The sequence below is a fragment of the Leopardus geoffroyi genome, chromosome C1 (assembly GCF_018350155.1).
Source record: "Leopardus geoffroyi isolate Oge1 chromosome C1, O.geoffroyi_Oge1_pat1.0, whole genome shotgun sequence".
NCBI lineage: Eukaryota > Metazoa > Chordata > Mammalia > Carnivora > Felidae > Leopardus > Leopardus geoffroyi.
Window position 1 is genome coordinate 215,853,364 of NC_059328.1, and position 21,844 is coordinate 215,875,207.

The 21,844-nt window shown below is 48.5% G+C and overlaps 1 protein-coding gene across 2 annotated transcripts in view; it reads left to right on the forward strand.

Moving 5' to 3' along the window:
* Window positions 1–16,117, forward strand: part of LOC123599665 (transient receptor potential cation channel subfamily M member 8) — a 60,782-nt gene extending 44,665 nt beyond the window's left edge. Inside the window, exons 15-18 of one of the 2 annotated variants that reach the window (XM_045481799.1) lie at window positions 4,361–4,460; window positions 5,550–5,583; window positions 9,993–10,085; window positions 13,602–16,117. In XM_045481799.1, coding sequence (XP_045337755.1) covers window positions 4,361–4,460; window positions 5,550–5,583; window positions 9,993–10,043 — 185 coding nt within the window. In that variant the 3' untranslated portion in view covers window positions 10,044–10,085; window positions 13,602–16,117. Of the gene's footprint in view, window positions 1–4,360; window positions 5,209–5,549; window positions 5,584–9,992; window positions 10,086–13,601 lie in introns of those variants that run through there. The other variant, XM_045481800.1, reaches the window with a different exon arrangement.
* The last annotated feature ends 5,727 nt before the right edge of the window (window positions 16,118–21,844 follow it).

Below are 21,844 nucleotides of genomic sequence, written 5' to 3' on the forward strand. Positions count from 1 at the left end.
GTTCCCTGGCTGGCCCCTCGACTCCCAGGGCTTGCCGGTACTTTCTCCAGTGCTGCTTCCCCTTAACCTCTAGTCCACGCCACGCAGACTCTCCCTGATGGGGACCCATTTCCTTCGGGAAGGCAGGGATGCCCACAGCTCTCCTTTTCCCGTGGCTACCCACCTCCTTAGCCCCGATAAGGGGTAAGGAGCAGGAGGGTCCCCACTGGGCTCCCTCTCCTTCCCCCACCGCTGTGGGAGCCAGAATCTATCATCAGGGAATTCTCAGTCACCCTGGGGGGACACCCTCCCCCAGTACAGCTCTCTTCCCTGCACTAGGCTAGGTTTTCCTAACACTTGATCCTGGGGCCACGGACCCAGACAGATCTTCCTAGCTTGCAGACACGTTTCGACCAAATTAAGCAGGAGAGGAGGGAGAGGCTTGTTTTTATTCATTTGGGTGTTTGGGCACAGAGAAAAAGATAGAAAGGGCACCGCCAGCCCATTCATTTTGCCTTCTGACCTCAGATTTAAGCCAGGGGATCAGGCTCTGGGGGAGGCCTGCAGGCTGACCCCTTCATCACGCACGGCACCAGGGCCCGTGTGTTTCGGGGCTGTGAGAGGCTTTATATTTCTTTCATTTATGTTTTTAAGTTTATTTATTTATTTTGAGAGAGCACAGACAGGGGAAGGCAGAGAGATGAGGAGAGAGAGAATCCCAAGCAGGCTCCACGCTGTCAGTGCAGAGCCTGACGTGGGACTCGAACTCACGAACCGTGAGATCCCGGCTGGAGCTGAAATCAAGAGTCAGACACTTACCTGACTGGGCCACCCAGGCATCCCATAAATTTCTTTTAAAAATCATCAGGAAAAGCATGAACTTTTCGGTCACAAACTTTAAGTCAAGGAAAGCAAAGCACGAAAAGGGATACACCCTATGGCACACAGAGAAGAAACAGTGTAAAAACAGTCAAATTGCTCAAAGCCTTCCTTCCTTCACAAATACTAACTCTGTTCTGGGGGTACCAGTTGCGAACAGAGGCATGCGAGGGCTGGGCTGCTTGGCCCATAGTTTTACCTACATGGTTCCAGAGAAAGAACCGTGGATAAAAATTTCAGGGAGGAAGATTTTGAGTTGGTAAAAGTTTAAGACGGTGTCCAACAAATCACATTATCAGGAAATGAAATGAATAGCTGTGTGAGGTCGCGAATCCCCATCACTGGTTGGATTCCAGCTGGGGCTTTGGAATGAAGATCCACTCTCCACACGCACCCTGTGCTCTGTCCAAGATCAGTGGAACCAGAAAATCCAGTGTATCATTAAGGACAAATCAGTCTTCTGAATTTGGATGGGTTCGACGACACAATGCCTTCTTGTCCCCCAAACCTTAGTCAACAAGTAAGCACGCTAAGAACGTAAAAATGGGAACAAATCCCCCAATTTGGCCATCAAATGGGCAGGACTTCAGCTTCAGGAGGCAAACAGGTCAGAAATGAGCTATGTGAATCCGCACCTGTTTCCTTGGGAGAATGATGCTCCTACAACCATTTGAGAAAAAGATGACATTCTCTCTCCCCATATAGTTCTTAGTCTCAGGGAGGAATAAAGAAATAGAGGGAATAGGGGGGCACAAGCGGGACAGGTCCTTCTCCATGCCGGGCACAGTGATGGTGGGAGAGGGCGAGCCGAGAGCCCCGTTTACTCGCTGGAGACTTCTTCTGGACACCCTGCTCGCCATTCATTCATTTGTCACTGCTTGGAGATCATGGATTCCAGAAACCGCAGCGCTCGGTGGTTGCCAGAGCCTCTCATGCTAATTCGTTTCCCAAATTCACCTTGCACTTGCCTCCAAGTCACTGGGACGTCATGGGATTTAAGCTCAAAACTGTCCTTTGGAGAAAAATGCCGAGATTTTTCAAACAACTTTTCAGATAAGGTAGAATCCAACCTTCCATTAAAAAAAATTTTTAATGTTTATTTTGAGAGAGAGAGAGAGAGAGAAAGAGAGAGAGAGAGAACAAGTGGGGGAGAGGCAGAGAGAGAGGGAGACACAGAATCCGAAGCGGGCTCCAGGCTCTGAGCCGTCAGCACAGAGCCCGACGCGGGGCTCGAACTCACAGAGTGTGAGATCATGACCTGAGCCGAAGTCGGACGCTCAGCCGACTGAGCCCCCCAGGCATCCCCCAGGCTTCCATTTTTGCTACTTTTTGGTGACATCATAAAGTAACAATGACAAAGTATACCACCCCTTCCCAGTAATTGCACTGTTAGAAAATACATTGCTTTCCATGAGAAAAAACCAATCTGTATTCATTATGGAACATTTGAAAAATACAGAAAAACGTAAATAAGAAAGAGAAAGAACACACGTAAGCCACCACTCAGAGATAGATATTGTTAACATAATGGTATCTATTCTATTAGTTTCGTGTGGGTGGATGATAATTAGGTTGCTCTGTACAGACACATTCATAACCTAAGTTGTTCATTTAGTTAATAAGACATCATGAACATTTTCCATACACATAAATATCAACCTGTACGACAGTTTTGAACTGTAGACTCTCCCGGCCTACGGATGCGCCACATTCAACGTCACCAATCCCTCGCTGTTACACACGTGGAGGGTTTCGGTACTTTTAGTGTCCTACGGCATGACGATAAATAGCTATATGCCTTCATTTTTTAGCGCGCCGCTGATTTTTTTTCCCCTTGGAGTTATTTATAGGAGAGAAATTTCTAGATAAAGGGTACTTACAGATTTAAATCTTTTGATATTGTCTGCCACCCTCCTCCACCTTCTCCATCACGTGCTGTAGCTTAACAATTTACAGATCTTTTTCCCCAACTTACGGGACACCTGCTCATCCACATCTTTGCCAACACAGGCCATAGTTATTACCGTAGACCTTGCTAATTTTCCACGTTGGGTGGTGAAAGTGCCATGCCATCATCTCAACGGCATTATTTCGACCGCTAAACAACTTGCCATTCTGTCTTGGTCACTGTCGTCCGTGACCGTCGCTCATTTGTCACTGTCACTCTTTGGCCATCTGTGTCCAGGAGTGTGTGTTGTTCCTTTCCGTGTTGGTTGTTCAGTGCTCTCACTGGGTTTCTACATGCATCGCGGTTTGAGCAGAAGACATTGGCAACCACTTTGCTAGGAAAAATCCAATGGAAAAAAATCCAGTTAGGAATTATTTTCTATAAACCGGCATTTGCTATATAGGATTTGCTGAAATCTGTCACTTGCCTATCGGCTCTGCTTTTGATTCCCGATTAATTCTTTTTAAATCCAGGAAGATCTTACACTTTAAAGGCAATTTAAAAATAAAACTAGGGGCGCCTGGGTGGCGCAGTCGGTTAAGCGTCCGACTTCAGCCAGGTCACGATCTCGCGGTCCGTGAGTTCGAGCCCCGCGTCGGGCTCTGGGTTGATGGCTCAGGGCCTGGAGCCTGTTTCCGATTCTGTGTCTCCCTCTCTCTCTGACCCTCCCCTGTTCATGCTCTGTCTCTCTCTGTCCCAAAAATAAATAAACATTGAAAAAAAAAATTTAAAAAAAAAAATAAAAAAAATAAAAATAAAACTAGATTTTATTTTTTTTCGCAAGTGGACGCCTTCCTGAACCTAGGTGCTTTTTTCCCCTCACGAGTTCATACGGAGGATTGCTGTCCGTTGTGCCATTACCTGAAACGCAGGCGCCTTGTTGATCTGTGATTTTGTTTGCTTGCCTTCTGAGAGGCCCAGGTACTGTAAGAAATTGAACTGAGAATCTTGCTGGAACATGCCCCAGGCCAGTTTTATAGCAGGCTCTGCCTTAGATGAAAGGAAAAGGACTGAGTGGAAGAATTTTCCTTGAGGTCCACACCCAGACTGCGCATTATTTCACAAGGGTAGGAACGATGTCCGGGCTTTATTGTCCTCTCTTCCAAAGTCCCTACGCCCCTTTTAGGTTGAGAGAGTAGCGATCCATCCGTAATTATCCAACCGAGTGGTTGACATAGCCTTTTTATGTCATCAAAATGAGAGAGGAGCACACATAAAACGTGAGGACAGAATTCATTGGTGAAATGATTTTACTAAGTCACAAAAACACCCAGACAGGCTTTTGATTGATTTCTGTTTAGAATAAAGATTGCATTCCTATTTCACTCAGACAGCTCGAATTCTTCATTGTTACCAGGAAATTCATTAGCATTCCATCGCTTTGCGGCTGTTACTAGCAAGTAACGTTACTCACATCAGCCTGTGCAGGACGAATCTAAATCTTCTGGGTCCAGGGTATCACCAAATGACGAGCAGGTGTTGATTTAGGAGGTAAGGGGCAGAAGAAACAGTGTGATTTTTTTTTTTTTTTTTTTTTTGGTCTCATTATTCAAGGTTTCAAAAACGAAGACAACGAGACTCTGGCCTGGGAGGGTGTCATGAAAGAAAATTACCTCGTCAAGATCAACACGAAAGCCAATGACACCTCAGAGGAGTATGTCAGTCGTTCGCTTCTGCTTTGCACGCCCCCCCCCCCCTTGCGTACATTAAGTTTGCAGAACATAAGTAGCTTCTTTGAGTAAGCTCTGGGAAGAGAATTTACGGCAGAAAGAAAAAGCACCAAAAAGGTATTACTTGGGCAACTGAAGATGAGAAACACGTGAGTGTGTATCAGCCTTTCCAGAAGGGCAGGACCACCCACTTGCCATCCCGATTGCCCTCCGAGGCCCCGGGGAGGGAAGAGGTACTTGGAGGCTGTAGGGCGGGGCCTTGGAACCAGGTGACGAGAGCGAGGGTCACTCTGCCATGGCTGCAGAGGTGGATTCTGGGAAGACCCACCCACCCATCGCGGGCAATTGGCATCGTCTCACAGGTGATGCACACCTGTCTCTGTGATGGAGAACTAGAATGGAAGACCATTTGGTGGATCCATTATGGGCTGTCCTTAAGAAGTCCTGAAGCTCAGTTACGAGTTGCACGGAGTCATTGTAAACATGCCATAGAATGAGATACGTCACAGCTAAATCCGTAGACGGTCCCCAAGTAAAGGGCATGCAGGGCCTCTAGGAGCGGTGCCCTTCTCATTATGCGGGTTAACGTGGCTAACGGTCCGATGATGTCACTCTTCCTGAGAGCTCCAAACATGGCTCAAAATTCACTCTAACGAAGAAAGAGTAAATAGAAGCACAACCAATCCCTTTGCCGAGTTCAACCCAGCTATTACGTGGGATGGATGGCATGCTCTTTCTCTGAGTGACAAGGCAGATGCCCTAAGGTCTTCTCCGCTCCTGGTCTCCGAGATCTTGATTCTGGAACGGGGGTGGGGGGGGTGGACCTTACAGGTCAGATTCCACAACTCTGCCAGTGGAGATAGCATGTGTATGCTGTACCTCTGACGGGGGTGAGTGTGGGATCCCGCATCGTGTGGGTGTTGGCGAGAGGACGTAGCTGACACGGATTTAGCTGAAAATGAACACGATCGGCGTTTTGTTCTTTAAAAGACTGTAAAATGGAGTCTAATAGCCTTTTCTCTCCCCCCTGCCCTTGTCTTGTTCTCTCTCTCTCTCTTTTAACTTCTTTGAAGAATGAGGCATCGGTTTAGACAGCTGGATACAAAGGTATAGTTCTGATGATAGTTTGGGAAACATTATTTTTTTTTAAATCTGTGTTGTCTTTGATCTTTCAGCGGGAGGCCAGTGGTTGTGGTCTGAAAACAAAAGAAGTCAATTATTAAAAAAAAGAGAAAAAGATAGAAGTGACCCTGTTCCGTGTTCGTTCAGCGTGCAAGGTCTGGGGGCTGGAACGGAGTGACTTCTCAGATAGCCCCCTGTGTGCTAAAGTCCTATTTCCCGACCTTTGAACTGTCTCCTGTGTCTGTGTGACCCAGGGCCCCCTCTGCACTTTCTCTCAGCTGCAAAAGCAGGTGTAAGATGCCTGCAGTTACAGAAACACCAGCGAGGCTCAGAAGAGTGATTTGGGAGGCTGTGAGCCTCTGTGCTCGTCCTCGATGCTGCTCTAATTTGTTAGCTATTTAATTGGAAGGGCATTGCGAATGCACGAATACGCACGTGAGCATTAGGCGTGGGGAGAGTGTGCCCACATCCGCCCTGAGCTGGGTGGCCGGAAATTGTGACTTAGGATTAGCAGACATTACAACTGATTCGTAAGTACCGGATCCCTGGTAGGCTCTGTGGGGGAAATGACACCTGGTGTTTTATCACGGTATTTTGAGAACGGCATCCTGGATGACGGCAATCACATTCTGCCCCAGGGCCGTGCCGTGTGGTGGCTAGCCAGTACCCCATCGAGTAAGGCAGACTCTCCAGCCCCCTGCCTGGACCGCTAGGGTCTCAATGAATGTTTATTGAGTGAAGAAATGACCAAAAGCTACCCCCTCGTAGAGCTCTTACATGAGAAGTTATCCAATTCAAATTTTGGGGGTTATTTATGTGTTATTTACCACCAGAATTCTTTTTTTTTTTTTTAAGTTTATTAAATTTGAGAGAAAGAGAAAGCACCTGAGCAGGGGAGGGGTAGAGAGAGAGGGAGAGAGAGAATCCCAAGCAGGCTCCACGCTGTCAGTGCAGAACCCAGCACGGGGCTCAATCTCACGAACCGTGAGATCATGACCTGAGCCGAAATCAAGAGTCAGGTGCTTAACTGACTGGGCCACCCGGGCGCCCCTGATGCGAGGCAGGTCACCTGCCTGACAGGTCCTGGCTGGACGGCGTGTCTGTGTCTGGTCCCCCAGAATAGCTCTTGTCTTCCTTCTGAATCTTCGTCTTCCCTTTCTCTGGAACTGCCAGCTGTGAACATTGGAGTCGACTACTCCGGATGATGGTCTGTTTTGTGCGGACAATCAAATGCTTCCATGACAATTTGCTTTAGTTACCTACTGCTGCGTAACAAACACCCCCCACCCTTCAGTGGCTCCCAGCAGCCATTTTGTTTGGCTCTTGTTTTTTTGTGGGTCAAGAGTCTGGGGGCTCATCGGCCGGGCGGTTCCGCTTCCTGTGGGCACGGCTGGATTTATCGGGCTGGATTCAGTGGGTGGCAAGGCCAGGATTTGGCACCCCTATGCTCCTCCATGTGGCTTCTCTCCCACATGTGACGTCTGATCCCTGTGGCTTGGGCTTGTCGCCGCATGGTGGTCTTGGGGCTGTCCCCCTTGGTCCACAGTTGCTGGCTTCCAAGAGCGAGGAAGCAAAGACTGGCAGTGCTCCGGAAGGCTAGGCCTCCACCTGCCATGATGTCATTTCCACCAGAGTCTATTGATCAAAGCGGTCAAGGCTGGCCCAGATTCCGTGACCCACCTCTTGAGGTGAGAGCGGCGCCTGCGTGCAGGCCAAAAGGAACTGGTGGTGGCCGCCATCTTTGTTGGACACGCTATCACACGATGGTGTATTTTGTTACAGCTGCTCTCCTTCTGAAGTTGTGTTGTTTGTTGTTAATTGAGGGGCTGGGAAGACTCCTATTTTCTTGGACTTGAGGGCTGTGCATGGATGATCGTGCAAAGATGTGTATCAGGATTATAATCAACGGGGAGGGAAGAGAAAAGTGCCGGACGTTTTTTTAAAGTTTATTTTGAGAGAGAGAGACATCGTCAGCAGGGGAGGGGCAGAGAGGGAAGGAGAGCGAGAGAATGCCCAGCAGCTTCCACACTGTCAGCATGGAGCCAGACGCTGGGCTCCGACTCACGAACCACGAGATCATGACCTGAGCCGAAACTGAGAGTCGGATGCTTAACCAACTGAGCCACCCAGGTGCCCTGCTGGATATTTTTTAAAGACTACAGACAATTTGGGGAATTTTAAGAGAATACATGAAAGGATAGTATTCTAAGATTGAGGATTTATATTAGACATATAATGTGTAATAAAGAGTATACGTATCCGTAAATGATATATTCACTTTCCTACCTCATGTATTTTTATATTTAAATATGTCGTCTGCTGCTTCTGTGCCTAGGTCACATAGCACATAATATTGAAGGAGCCCCTGCTACGTGCCAGGCTTGGGGCTAAGTGCCATCAAAGCAGACGTGGCCCCCCCAATGTCACGACTGGATCCTTTGTGGGGTGGGCTGGTCGTAGGAGCCGAGGTGTGCGGGATGCGACGGCGACAATGATTTGCATGCCGTCTCCGGCATGCGTCCCACAGGCCGCCCGTGTCTGCGTCAGCAGGGGGCAGGGTCAGCAGCTGTGAAGGTCCCAAGTTCAGAGAAGCACGGAGGGTTCCGGGCAGCTAACGAGGCACGGCTCTGAGTGGGAGGAAGCGGGGGTGGCCGGGCCGCCCTGTGTGGGAACCTGCCTCTTTCGAGTTGGATTTTCTTCCTGGGCAGGGGAAGCCTCAGCGTGAGGAGGACATACCTGGCGGATGCTTTCAAAGACCAATCCGAGCCCTCGGGGTGGCCACAAAAGCAGCTTGGACAGTCTGGTTTGGGAATAGAGGCGGCTGGGGGCCTTGTCTGGGTGTTGTGTGTGTGGAGAAGGCAGGCTGGTTTTGGTTGTCGTGTTGTTTCCCTCGTGGCTTCCCCTGGGGTGGCTTTGGAGGGAGAGAGGGGCAGGGGCAGAGCCTCGGGTCTCCTGGTCACCACCAGGCCTGGGTCAGAGGTCATCGGGAGAGCCAGGGGACCGGACAGGCTGACCTGTCTCCCGCGGCCCAGGCTGTTTGGGGACCGAGACCTCCTGACGGCCGAGGGCCTGGCGGTGACACTGTCGGTGGGGACGGTGGGCCTGCGCCGCGGGGTTGTGCGAGGTGGGGGCTGAGGAAGTCTCTTGGAACCGAAAGCATAGCTGAAGGCCGTCCGCCCCCTCGTGCAGGCCTCAGAGAAGAGCTTGCGGGTTCCGCCCACTTCACGCCCCTGGCCGGGGAGCTCAGCCCCTTTGCCGGCTCCTACCAGAAGCCCACCGACACCATGAGTTTTGTAGGTTTGGGGAGAATTTGGGTGGGTCCCAGGGAGCCCTCAAACTACACAGGATTCCACTACCTCTCTCCGCCCTTCTCTTCCTGCTCCCCTCTCCCCTCCCCTTTCTCTTCCCTCTTGGATCCTGTGCCCTCTTTTCTGAGCAACAAAAAATTTCTCCTTTCCAACCACGGAGAACTTTAGGGATCATCACTTATTCCTTGAGCAAGCTCTGGGAATCTGGCATCCGCTTTGCACAGCTTATTAAAGCCCTTCTACTATCCCCCAATACGCAAGCTTTTATCGAGTGCGCTGATGTGGCATGTAATTTAGAACAAGCTTCATTCGGGGAGCCCAGGTGGCTCGATCGGGTAAGCCTCCGACTTCGGCTCAGGTCATGATCTCACATTCCGGGAGTTCGAGCCCCGCGTCAGGCTCTGCGCTGACAGCTCGGCCCCTGGAGCCTGTTTCAGATTCTGTGTCTCCCTTTCTCTCTGCCCCTCCCCTGCTCGTGCTCTGTCTCTGTCTCTCTCTCAAAAATAAATAAGCATTTTAAAAAATATCTTAAAAAAAAGAATAAGCTTCCTTCGTCTTGTGCGATAAGTTTGCGAAAGATGCATATATTGAAAGTAATTTTATTTTGCCTTTTACTTAAATTGTTTTACAATTTATACTTTTTTGGTGGGAGTGGACACTTTATTTGCAACAACTTGATTCGTTAGTATTATATCACATTATTTTTATTAGTATTATGCTTCTTTCAGAGTGAAACTTTGTTAGTATCTTATAATTTTATTAGTGTTCATCGCACATGACATTATTATCTCTACACATTATTTCCCTGTGTTGTTAAAACCTATCATTTCAACGTGGGAACCATTTTTGATTTACCTTTGAGAAAAGCTCCCACTAACTGGTGCTAATGAGTATTGGCTAGTGACACGATTTTGGAAAGTAAGCAGTGGACAGGGTCCATATCACACGCTACTCACTCTGTCCTAAGATGTGTCATACTTTCTATTTGGTATATGCATCTGTTTCATGGAAAAGTCACAATTTAAAACTGAAAGTTGGAAAATTCATCTTAAGACCGTTCTACTTTTTTTTCCCTCCCCTTTCAAGATTAATGATCTCAAGGGTCTTCTGAAAGAGATTGCTAATAAAATCAAATAGAACTTCATGGACTCTAATGGAGAAAAATCTAATTACAGCAAGGTAAGTCATTTTAATGGGTTATATTTTTGTTCTGAAAATTTACATATTTTAAGGCTAATTTAAAATCGTGATTTTTTTTATGCTAAGTGAAATAAGTCAGAAAAGACAGATATCATATGTTTTTGCTCATATGTGGGATTTGAGAAACTTAACAGAAGACCATGGGGAAAGGGAAGGGGAAAATAGTTTCAGACCGAGAAGGAGGCAAACCATGAGATTCTTTTTTTTTTTTTTACATTTATTTATTTTTGAGAGAGACAGAGCGTGATCAGGGGAGGGGGGGAGAGAGAGAGAGAGTGGCACAGAATCCGAGGGAGGCTCCAGGCTCCAAGTTGTCATCACAGAGCCCGACGTGGGGCTCGATCCCACGAACCGTGAGATCATGAGCTGAGCCGGAGCCGGACGCTTGACCGACTGAGCCATCCAGGCGCCCCCAAACCATGAGATTCTTAAATACACAGAACAAACTGAGGGTGGATGGGGGGGAGGGTGGGGGAGAGGGGAAAACGGGGGATGGGCATTGAGGAGAGCACTTGTTGGGATGAGCCCTGGGTGTTGTATGGAAGTGATGAATCATGGGAGTCTACTCCGGGCGCCAAGAACACACTTTACACGCCGTATGTTAGCCAATTTGACAATAAATTATTCTTAAGAAATAAATAAATAAAATAAAATCATGATATTTTTTTCGGTTCTTTTATTTTCCTGTGTCATCAGATTTGAAAATGGTGCACTGTTACCAAAATTCAAACAATGTAGGGATATAGGAAGGAAGGAGCGAAGCCTGGACTCACGTTACTTTTCCATCAGTGATGCTCTGCCACAGAGGTTGGCACTGGCAGCGATAGGGTGCAAATGTCCTTTTGAATCTTCGAAAGTTACTTCCAAACCACGTCGCTCTTTTGGCATTCATCGCATCAAGGCCCCCCCCGTTCAAGACTTGGCATTTTTCCTTGCTACTTCATTCTCTTTTATGGATATTTTTATGGATCAGTGCCTAAAATGTGTACCTTATTCTCATGATACACTATACACTATACATGTTTATTGCTGTGGGATAGACAAATGTATGCTGGTCATGTTTTTCCTACCAACAAATGTTTTAGTGAGCCATCCAAGGCTTTTCAGCCGTAGCTCAGTTGCACGGTAAACATGTAATTCAGGGAACTGGCAGTTGGACCCAAGGCTTTGCTCCGTGATCTTACCGTTTGCTTCAATATTGTGTTTCCATGGCCTGTCCAACTTCTGAACCTAAGTGTTAAAATGGTAACGTGTAGATATAGGAAAAAACAGCAGTGGGGATTCCATTTGACTAGAATTTGTTGAGAAAGTGAATTGCAAGGAATGGAAACGCAGTTAAGGTTTCCTGACTCCCTCTCCCTCTTCCTCCTTCTATCCTCCCTTCCTTCCTTCCTTTCCCTTCCCTCCCTTCCCTTACTGTTTACTGAGTGCCCATGAACTTCTCACAGATGTCCTGTGTCAGGATCTGTGCTGAGGCTCAGCCACTGATTACAGGCTGTGCATTAAACACTTACACTGTAAAATTTCTCATTGCGGATTGTGTTACAGGGGAAATTGTGTTGCGTTAGGCTCCTTTCAATATTTCTGGTCACTCCATACTTTCCCTTGGGTTCTGACAATTATGGATCGTATATGGAGGACTTTGTTAGAGCAAGACGGCTGCATGTCGTATACAATCAGAAAGGCATAGAGCCTTAGCAGCATAAAGCCTGCTTCTCTCTCTACCTCTGTCTCTGTCCTCCCCTGCTCATTCTCTCTCTCTCTCTCTCTCTCAAAATAAATAAACATTAAAAGAAGGAAGAAAGAAGAAGAGGAATATATGAGAAAACAGAAATCCTATAAATTCATCACCACTGATATCTTTAGAAACAATGAATTTGGCGTGCCCAATTTTTTTGTATATTTTTTTTCTTTTCAATATAAGACCCGTTTTCTTTTCTTTCTTTTCTTTTTTCTTTTCTTTTCTGTTATCTATCTGGCATATCCTTTTGAAGTTCACTGAAAATGTAATTTTATAGGCAGCCGTCTACATGCTGCTAAAGCATTATTCTTTTTTTTTAAAATTTTTTAATGTTTATTTATTTTTGATAGAGACAGAGACAGAATGTGAGTGGGTTAGGGGCAGAGAGAGAGGGAGACACAGAAGCAGAAGCAGGCTCCAGGCTCTGGGCTGTCAGCACAGAGCCCGACGCGGGGCTCCTAACTCACGAGCTGTGAGATTATGACCTGAGCCGAAGTCAGACGCTCAATCGACTGAGCCACCTAGGCACCCCTAAAGCATTATTCTTGTAGTGTCTCTCTATGCTTCTCTCTCTGGGGGGGGTGGCGGTAATCTTTTGGGGGGGAAGGGCAAGGAAAGAGAATGCAGCTGCAGGTGGGAGTGAACTGGCTTTGGTAGGGACAGGTCTTCACCCACTGGTCCGTCTAGGCTCTCCATCCCCAAGTTGATCCAGTAACTTGGAATAGAATCAACAGATGGCTGTCCACCTATTTTATGTTCTCGCACACTAAGGTTGAAAGGAATTAAGAACTGGGGACAGCACAAAGCCATTGCCATTCGTTTCCTCAGACCTTTGCACTTAGAGTGGACCTGAGGACCCGAGGCTTGAGGGGGAAAGGCAGTCACCGGAAATGGTTTGATCCCTACACAATAATCCATTGATCCTTGCCCTTGCCACACCGAAATTCTAGGTCAGTGAAAGAACGTGACGTTCCCTTGGGGATCATGACAAAACTTTATTTCAGTAAGTTGTTGCAGTTTTTAACTTTATTTCCCATTCACCCTTTTGTTTTTAAAAATTATTTATTATTAGCGAGAACATGAGAGAATCTTTTTTTTTTTTTTTTTTTAATGTTTACTTTTGAGAGACAGAGTGTGAGCAGGGGAGGGGAAGAGAGAGAAGGAGACACAGAATCTGAAGCAGGCTCCATGCTGTCAGCACAGAGCCCGATGCGGGGGCTCAAACTTACTAATGCAAGACTGTTACCTGAGCCGAAGTCGGATGCTTAACCGACCGAGCCACTCGGGGCCCCAGAGTGAGGGAATCTTAAGCAGGCTTCACGCCCAGTGTGGAACTCCACGCGGGGCTCGATCCCGTGACTCTGGGATCCCGACCTGAGCCCAAATCAAGAGTCAGATGCTCAACTGACCTGAGCCACCTAGATGCTCCTTCAATTCATCCTTTTATTAGTGGAAAACCACTCAGTGAATAAAGCACTCAAAACCACTCTGGGTCTTAACCTGGGCTGAGCTGAACCTCTGTCACTCACCTGTGGTCATTGTGTCCTCAGAGCAAACTGGTCAGAACGCGCACCTTTAAGAGAAAGAAAAGAAAGTGGTCAGGTAGCCAATTCAGTACCAAAAGAAAATCCACGTTTGGAAGCGTATTTGGACCCATGACCAGTACGTTACCAGTGAATTTAGAAGCAAATCGTGTCCTGAGAAAGGAAGTGGGAAATCCATTCCTAAATCGGTGCTCTTTCTCTGTTTCACAGGTGACCTCAGAAATCTACGTGGGAAAAAGTCAAGTGCTGATGAACAGTTTTGTTACTGAGGACTCAGTAAGAACTGTTCAGGCCCGGGGTACCGAGTGGATGGCTTTAATCACCCCAGTGTGCTCAAATCTGAGAAACGGACGTGTGGTTGGTCTCACACAGGAAGATGGGCACTAAGGAAGAGCTTCCCCTCAAGGCTGCCCGGTTACTTCCTGAGTCTCGGTCCCGCGGACTTGCTGTGTGATCGGAGTATGATCCTGAACCCCCCCATCTTCCTTCGATTTCCCTACTTCTGACCCCTGCGTGTTGCAGAATATCTCTCCCGGGAAGAAGAACCCGGTCGTGCGTTCCCTCCTGGACGGTTGGTTTGTTTAACTCAACTGATCCCCGGCTATTTCCCTTTTGGGAATAGGTGACTAATTAGTCGGCATGTCGTTAAAAAGTCTCCCCAGTCAGGGCAGATTCTAAAACCTGCCAGGACAAGAGGGGCCCCCTCTGCTCAGGAAAGACTGTTCTCACTTCTCATTATGCTTTTTATCTCTCAGCGGAAGTGATGTAGCAACGTCTTACCCTCTTACCCTCACCAGGAGCCCCCCATTCTTAACGGTGTGAATAATCACCCAAAAATGGGAACTTAAGAGGTACCCCTGATTTTGTTTTCAGTGGAGGCTCCTTTCTCCTCTTTCTTCTTTTCCCGGTAAAGATAATTCATGGATGTTGTAGAAAATTCAGACTACACAGACAAGTAGAGAGACTATAAATACTCCTGTTAGTGGTTCAAGATAATCGCTGCTAACGTTTTAGGAGGCGTTTCCAAATCTGTTTTCCTCTATGCATGTTTTATCTATCTTTTAAAATTGCACATGATGTCATCATACTACATACACGATTTTGTATAAGCTGTTTCACTGAGTATTTTATCAAGGATGTTTTGTTACGTTCCTGGTCTTCTAAAACATTATGTGAATAATGGCATAATATACAACCTCCGGTGATTTCCGTAGCGCTGGTCGTTGAAGGCTGTTTCCAACTGGTCAGTGGGACAAGCATCTTGGCATACGAATCTTTTCCTGCACTTGGGAAATTTTCCCGTGGCTGGATCCGCAGGAGTGCGTATTTATGATCAAACCATTTACGAGGCTTTTTTCATAATTGTATAGCAAATAGGAGTTATTAACTTTCGTCTAAGTTGCAAGATCCATGAACTTAGAACTCTTTAACATAAGACATTATATTTAACCCTTAGTTTAGGCAGAAACCAACATACTTCTATGAATATCGCAGGTAGTGGAGTTATCGGTATAGAATTGGGGAGATGATCTCATCAGACACTTCTCGTTCCGGCTTTCTCTGCAAGAGGTGGTGTCTTTGCCCAAAAGATGTGCTCAAAGAACATAAGGCACTTTAAATGTCCAGGATTAGTTTTCTCCGCTTTGAATACACTATAAACTCAATGGCTGCAGAAGGAAATCGTAGAAGGAAGCTATTAAAAGATCATCTAATTAGAAAAACTACAAAAGTACGAACCCCCCCAAAAGTGTCTTATCATTTTGTCTGGGCGTTAGTTAAAATGATTACTCACAACATTCAGAATGCTGGCAAGGAACGAATATATGGGAATGACTATATTATTTTTATTTATTATATACTTTTATTTTTTACTTAAACTTTATTGATGGCTTAAAGGGGAATCCCCTTCAAAAGGGTTGATGGGTTCATGGTTTTGGATGCTAAAAGTAGATGGAAAATTTATGTGGCAAAAACTGCCAATGAGTGGAATTTTCAAAAATTTCTCTGTTAGTGGGAGAACATTACTTTTGTTTCACTACGGCAACTGGAATATCTGCCTTTTCTGAAGCCACCAAGAAGAGATTTATGTACTCTCTGTGCTGGCGGGAAAAAATAAAGTGTGTGGCACGTTGGATAAATACCACTGTGTGGGGAGAAACAGTCTTGGCCTCTTACCCTCATTCAAGTAGTGAATTTGAACAAAATCAGGAAATCGCACTGCAAACCTCTCATAAGACCAAAGTTAGCATAACTGTCGGTGGACCCGCTAAAATGCATTTGCCCACAGATTCCTATGTCCGTTGCCCATGTTTTTATTAGTTTAAGAGAGACGTCAACATGCCCATCAGTATCAGCAGCACAAGAACGTCTCCTATTGGCGCTCGTGACAGAGAACCTGGACAGATACTCAAAATCCACTGGTGTTAGAGAAGGACTGGCTGGGTGTTTTCAGCTTGGCTTGTCTGTTAGCTGGCTTTGCACCGCCACTCTACGTGAGTTTTGCGTATTCAAAGTCGTTACGTTAGGTGTAGCTCTAACACGTTAAGGTGTAGGAAATAGCACAGGTACGGAACGTGCGTCTAATCTGAGCTGCTGTCCTGTGCCCCACCGCTGGTAATGTGCAACTTGGCTTCAATGAGCGTGTAAATGAATTAAATAACAAGGAAGAACTGTCATGTGTTGCTTTGGTCATTTTATCGACGGTGAGAATGAAATGAAATTACTTAGTTGTGGTTTTTTTTTTTTTTTTTTTGAGAAAGCAGTAAGGATTTTTATTGTCGACACAAAGAAGAGACGCGAGTGTAACAGAAGACACAAATAAGCGAACGATCCTGATCATTTTAGACTCCAGGGCCTCTCTGTGGAAAGGTCAGCTCAGCTCCTTAGGTAGACACAACACTATGCAGAACAAAACAAAACAAAACACCAGGGGAATCTGAGACAGTGCGTAAGACGATGCCCAAACATGCACATGGCAAGAGGAGAAATAAAACGGCGGCTTCTCTAGTTCTTTCCTTACTGAGTTATAGGCAGTAAAACCTTGGTTTGCAAGCATAGTTCATTCTGGAAACATGCGCGTCATCCAAAGCGCTTGTATATCAAAGCGAATTTCAAGAACCATTGGCTCAGTTGTGATCATGTGACGTTCGGTGTCACGTACTACTCGCATCGCAAGACAATTCACTTGTTTATCAGGTTAAGATTTATTAGAAACGTTTGCTCGTCTTGTGGAACACTCACAGAACAAGCTGCTCGCAATCCAAGGTTTTCCTGTATTTATAAAAACACACGGCCCTTTGCGTGTGGGGGGATGATTTCGTATAGAAAATTTTAAAATCCTTCCACCTCCTGGGAAAAAAAGTTTTACGCCTGGCCTGAACAAGAAAGTCAAAATACGGTGACACTAGCTTCACGTGAAACTCAAGACAATGATCTTTACTTTTAAAGACAATGATCTTTACTTTTAAAAAGTTTCATATCCATTTATCTATACCAAACCAGTAGACCGAATTTTCTCCCCTAGGAAGTTTTCAACCGAACTGGAGTTAAATTAGTCTCGCTTTAAGAGGGCAAAAAAAAAAGGATACTCAAGACAAATGTCTGTTCTGTGACACCTAAATGGAAACATCCCTCCGATAGCAGTGGCCAAAGAGGTGCTCCAGTAGGAAGGGGCTGCGGGGTGAAGTGACCCGTTAGGCCTCCCACATGCAAGGACACTCCAGATTCAGCACAGGAAGAGGGGTCCCTGCCAAGTCTGGCTGTTGACTGTACCCAGGTCTCAAACGGATCTCAGGTCCCCCAACCGGCAGGGCTGGAGCCCGCAGAAGATCCTGGTCAAGTCAGCCGAAGTCTAAACTGGTCCGTGAACCCCTCTACTCCAGGACTTGTCCGTGCTCCTGTTGATAGAGGTAAGGAAACGGAGAAGCCCCAGTTCTGGAACAACACAACCATCGCTTACCTAGTGGGGAAGTTCTTGCCTACGGTAAATAAGACAAAAATGGGTAATGAGGGGGCGCCTGGGTGACGCAATCGGTTAAGCGTCCGACTTCAGCCAGGTCACGATCTCGCGGTCCGGGAGTTCGAGCCCCGCGTCAGGCTCTGGGCTGATGGCTCAGAGCCTGGAGCCTGTTTCCGATTCTGTGTCTCCCTCTCTCTCTGCCCCTCCCCCGTTCATGCTCTGTCTCTCTCTGTCCCAAAAATAAATAAACGTTGAAAAAAAAAATTAAAAAAAAAAATGGGTAATGAGGTCCCCATATATCACTGCTAGGATTATGTAGGTTAACTGTAAACAAAACAGTACAAGATGGCCTCTTCCACCGAAGGACAAGCTTTGTACTGACGCTTCTCGAAAACCAATTATGTCTCCAGCCCTAGCCTTGGTATAAGAAGTTTTAAAAAAAATGAACAACAACCTTTCCATGTCAGAGCCAAGGTAAAAGGGGAGCTGGGCACGAGGTACCCTCTCTCCAGAGCCTCTGGAGTACAAAGAGCTCTAGATGCCAGTGAGTGTGACGCATTCAAGTCACAGGGTTTGAGATTATGGGTCCGTGGTGGTGGTTTCTTCCCTTCGGTCACTGGGATGTCCATCTTGGGGGCTTGATGGTGTCTGGATCTCTGGCCACGTGGGTGGTCTGGACACAGGTCAGTTGCATTGGAGAAGGCTTCAAATCCCTTAGTTTATTTTTTTATTATTAAAAAAAATTTTTTAATGTTTATTTTTGAGAGAGAGAGAGAGAGAGAGACAGAGCATGAGCAGGGGAGGGGCAGAGAGAGAGGGAGACACAGAATCCGAAGCAGGCTCCAGGCTCCGAGCTGTCAGCACAGAGCCCGACGTGGGGCTCAAACCCACGAACTGTGAGATCATGACCTGAGCCGAAGTCAGCAGCTCAACCGACTGAGCCACCCAGGCGTCCCTCAAATCCCTTAGTTTAGTCAGAATTGTTTCTACCGGGATTTCGTTCCCAGGGTTACCTGAGCTGACTTCTCTAAGAAGTCCCCCATATGTCACCACCTCTCAGACAAGCCTAGTTATTTCTGAGGTTAGGGACATCCCCTGTGGGCTCACAACAGGTTCTCCAGGTTTATCTTGGGGGCCAAAGGGATGTCCACTGTCCACAACCCCACGTGATAATGGAGCCTCAGCCCTGCCTGGGACATGCTTTCCTGGATGAAGGCAGGATCCTCTTGGTCCAAAGCCAGCACATTTTTCCAGGGAGAATTGAGGGAGTGTGTGTCCCCCTACCCCTCTCAGCTTCTTCTGGGTCAAGTAGGGACTGAGCTGTTGGTTGCCATGGAGACAGCCTCTGCCCGCAGCCTCTGTCTCAAAAATAAAAGGCTCCAAAGTCCGGCCCTCGGCCGAGCTGGAGCTGATTCAGACACAAACGCTCCAGCGGCCTCCTTCCCTTCCCACCTGGGCCTTTATTCTCCTGAAGATGGAAATCTCTAGGGGAAAATCGACCTTCGGTGGCCTGCCCCATTCATCCATCAGACCAGAGCGCCCCAAAGCCCCCCCCCCCCCAGCTCGATCCTGTTCAGACTTGGGTTCAGAATTCAGAATAGCTGTTCAGAAACGTGCGCTCTGCTCTGATCAACACGTTTTATCGCCATCAGTTTGCAAAAATCAGTCTCTTCCTGCTACGGGAGTCTTGTTTGACCAGGAGAAGCCGCCCTCACTCCCTTACACGTACAAGGCGTTTCCATTACGTGTGAGCCCTTCCTGGGTAATAAGATCAGTTCAGGGTAGATGATAGCGATGGGAGGCCCCTGCCCTCCACCGTCTTACCATCGCCCAGAGGAGACGGGATGGATTTACGCAACGGAACTAACACCACGACGCAGTCTGCCCAGTGTGGGGACGGGTGCAGGAGTGGTGGGACGCACGCTAAGCAGGGAGCGATCCCGTGAAGGATCCGAGCAGCACCTGCTCCGCAATCGATGGAGGAAATCTGCCGCCCCCCAGTTCTGCTCACGAGACCACTCTGGTGTTTGCACAGACGCCTGGCGGAGCTCCTTGGGGTGCAGAGCGAAGTCTGAGTGGCTACAGATGGGCACTGCTTGCTGTCCACAGGCGGGAGCCAGGCGTGTGGGGTTGGCGGGACACGTCAGGGAGCATTCGGTGGGGGGCGTGTAGGGGGGAGCCGGACACCGTGTTTGGGACCCCCCTCCCTGCGACGGTGCACATCTTCAGAAAAGGAACATATAAACCGCGAAGCGATCGTAGCAGCAGATCACAGGTAATCTAGATCGTGAGCCCCCGTGGCCTCCCGCAAGGCCGGATTACGGCAGCATCCTTCCAAGGCATGTTTCCGCCAAAGTCTCACCTCCTCTCTCGACTCTGAGACTGTCTTCCTGACATCACCCCGGAGCCTATCGGGCCCTGCTCCTGAGTCTTCAATGGCTCTCTGTTAATTCCTGCCCAGCTCCCAAAATGGAGCTTTGCACCGTCAGCAGCCCGGCCCTTACCCACCTCCACGGACACTTGGTCCGACCTCTCCGTCTAGTCCCCAAACTCCAGAAACAGCCGTCTCACACAGACCCCGGGCCGCTGCCCGTGTGGCCCTCCCGGCCTGGGCCGAATGCCGTGTCCTCCTCCCAGCCCGTTTCTTACCTCCTAGTGCCCAGTGCTCCACAGCGCAGGGAAACCACGTGACTTACCTGGCCCTCCCTTCCCCGTGGCCTGCCTCCGTTCTTTGGTTTCGTGCCTCAGTGGATTCTTGAACAGGTGGCAGTGCGGTGCCCCCAGCTCGGGACTGCGGGACAAGGGCGCTGGCCGTGAATCCCAGCTTCACTGCTGGCTGGCTGGCTGTGTGCCTTTGCAGAGGTTACACAAACTCTCCGTGCCCGGATCTGCTCATCTGCAAAAGGACCTCAAACCCACCCTCGTCCTTACCTCGGAGGGTTAAGAGGATTAAACAAGACAGCTTAGGGGGAGTCTCAGGTCCAGCTGGCCCTGGGTAACTGCTCCGCGGGCTCAGCATCTCTATCGTCACCACTTTCCGCTGTTCCTTTGTCCGGAGTCTCTTCCACCTGTTGTCGTGGTGAGCTCCTACTCCACTGTCAGGGCCCGCCTCAAGAATCGCCTCCTCCAGAAAGCCTGCCTGGATCCCCCACTCCCTAGCTTCCTGATATCTGGGGGTCACCGGCGTGCTAGATGAAGGCTTCTGGAGGCCACAAGCCCTGGCCAGGCCCCTACCCAGAGGCCCAGACTGGGGCGGGGGTGGGGGGGGCGGTGGTCAGCACTCGGCACAGCGGTAATCCATTCCTGGTCCAGAATCCTGGCCGGGGAAGTGGTGGCTATCAGCTCCTACCGTGGTCTCCCCGCTCCCTCTGCGTGGAGTTCCCGAGCGAAGAGACGTTCCTACTGGTTTGTGTTAGTCACCGTAGCTAGACGACGCTGGTCTCTCCCAGGAGCTCGGTTAGGTGTGTGTATGACGGAAGTGGAATACTCTTCGCCGCTCTCCAGCGTGTCCTGAGCTGTCTTCGCTCGCGTTGTTTCGTCTCCCTTCTCGCCTGGCTAAGCTATTACTCAGCCCTAATTAAACATCATCGCTTCTTTCCTTGTTTCCCTGGGCGGAGGTCACCAGCCCTTCCCCACGTGGGTTTGGCACCTGACTTGTCAACTTGGCCGCAACCCTTGCAGCCCGTCTGTGAGGGGTCAGGGTCCTCCTACACCGATCTGTCCCCGCCCCCCCCCCCCCTGGATTCGCGGCTCTCGCGGGACCAAGACCTGGTCTTTCTCATCGTTTCATTAATCCGCGCGCTGAGACGCGTCAATGGGGCGCCTTGCAGTGCCGGATATCATGCCGACCCTGTCCTCAGAGACCTCACCGTCTACAGGAAGAGGCAAATCCACCAGTGTTTCAGTCCTGAGTCTTGCCCTCTGGCGGGCACTTCAGCACTGGGCTGCAGGGGAACATACAGAAAGGGCTTCCAACGGGGCTCTGGGGAAGAGAGCAGGGAAGCATTTTCTGGAACCAGCTGAGGGCTCTCGACGAGGGTTCCTCCAGGGAAGAGTGTTTGAGGTAAGGGAAAGAGGCCACGGGCCAGTGGTGAAGAGAACAAACTTGAACCAGCTCGCCTGGGTTCAAATCCCGATGCTGAACCTTGCAGAGCCCAGGGCCCCGCAGGCAGTCCAAACCCACACGACGTTAGTTATTGTATCTTCCCACGAAGTTAGTTATTGTATCTTTCACCCAGCACCCACCCGCCCCGCCCACCACGTTAGTTACTGTATCTGCCTGTCACTTATTGGTTTAACTTCGGTGTTCTGGGCACAACGTGTCACCCTATGGCTAGCCTGTGAAATTCACCCTTGGGAGAGATTTTGCCAGGAAACTGCAAACAAACCAAACGCCTCCAGGCAACTCTACCTGTGTAAATAGAGAGGACGGGGCCCCCTGTAGGGTCACAGGGGACCCTTGTGGACGGATGGTGGCATTGATGTGCGCCTTTGA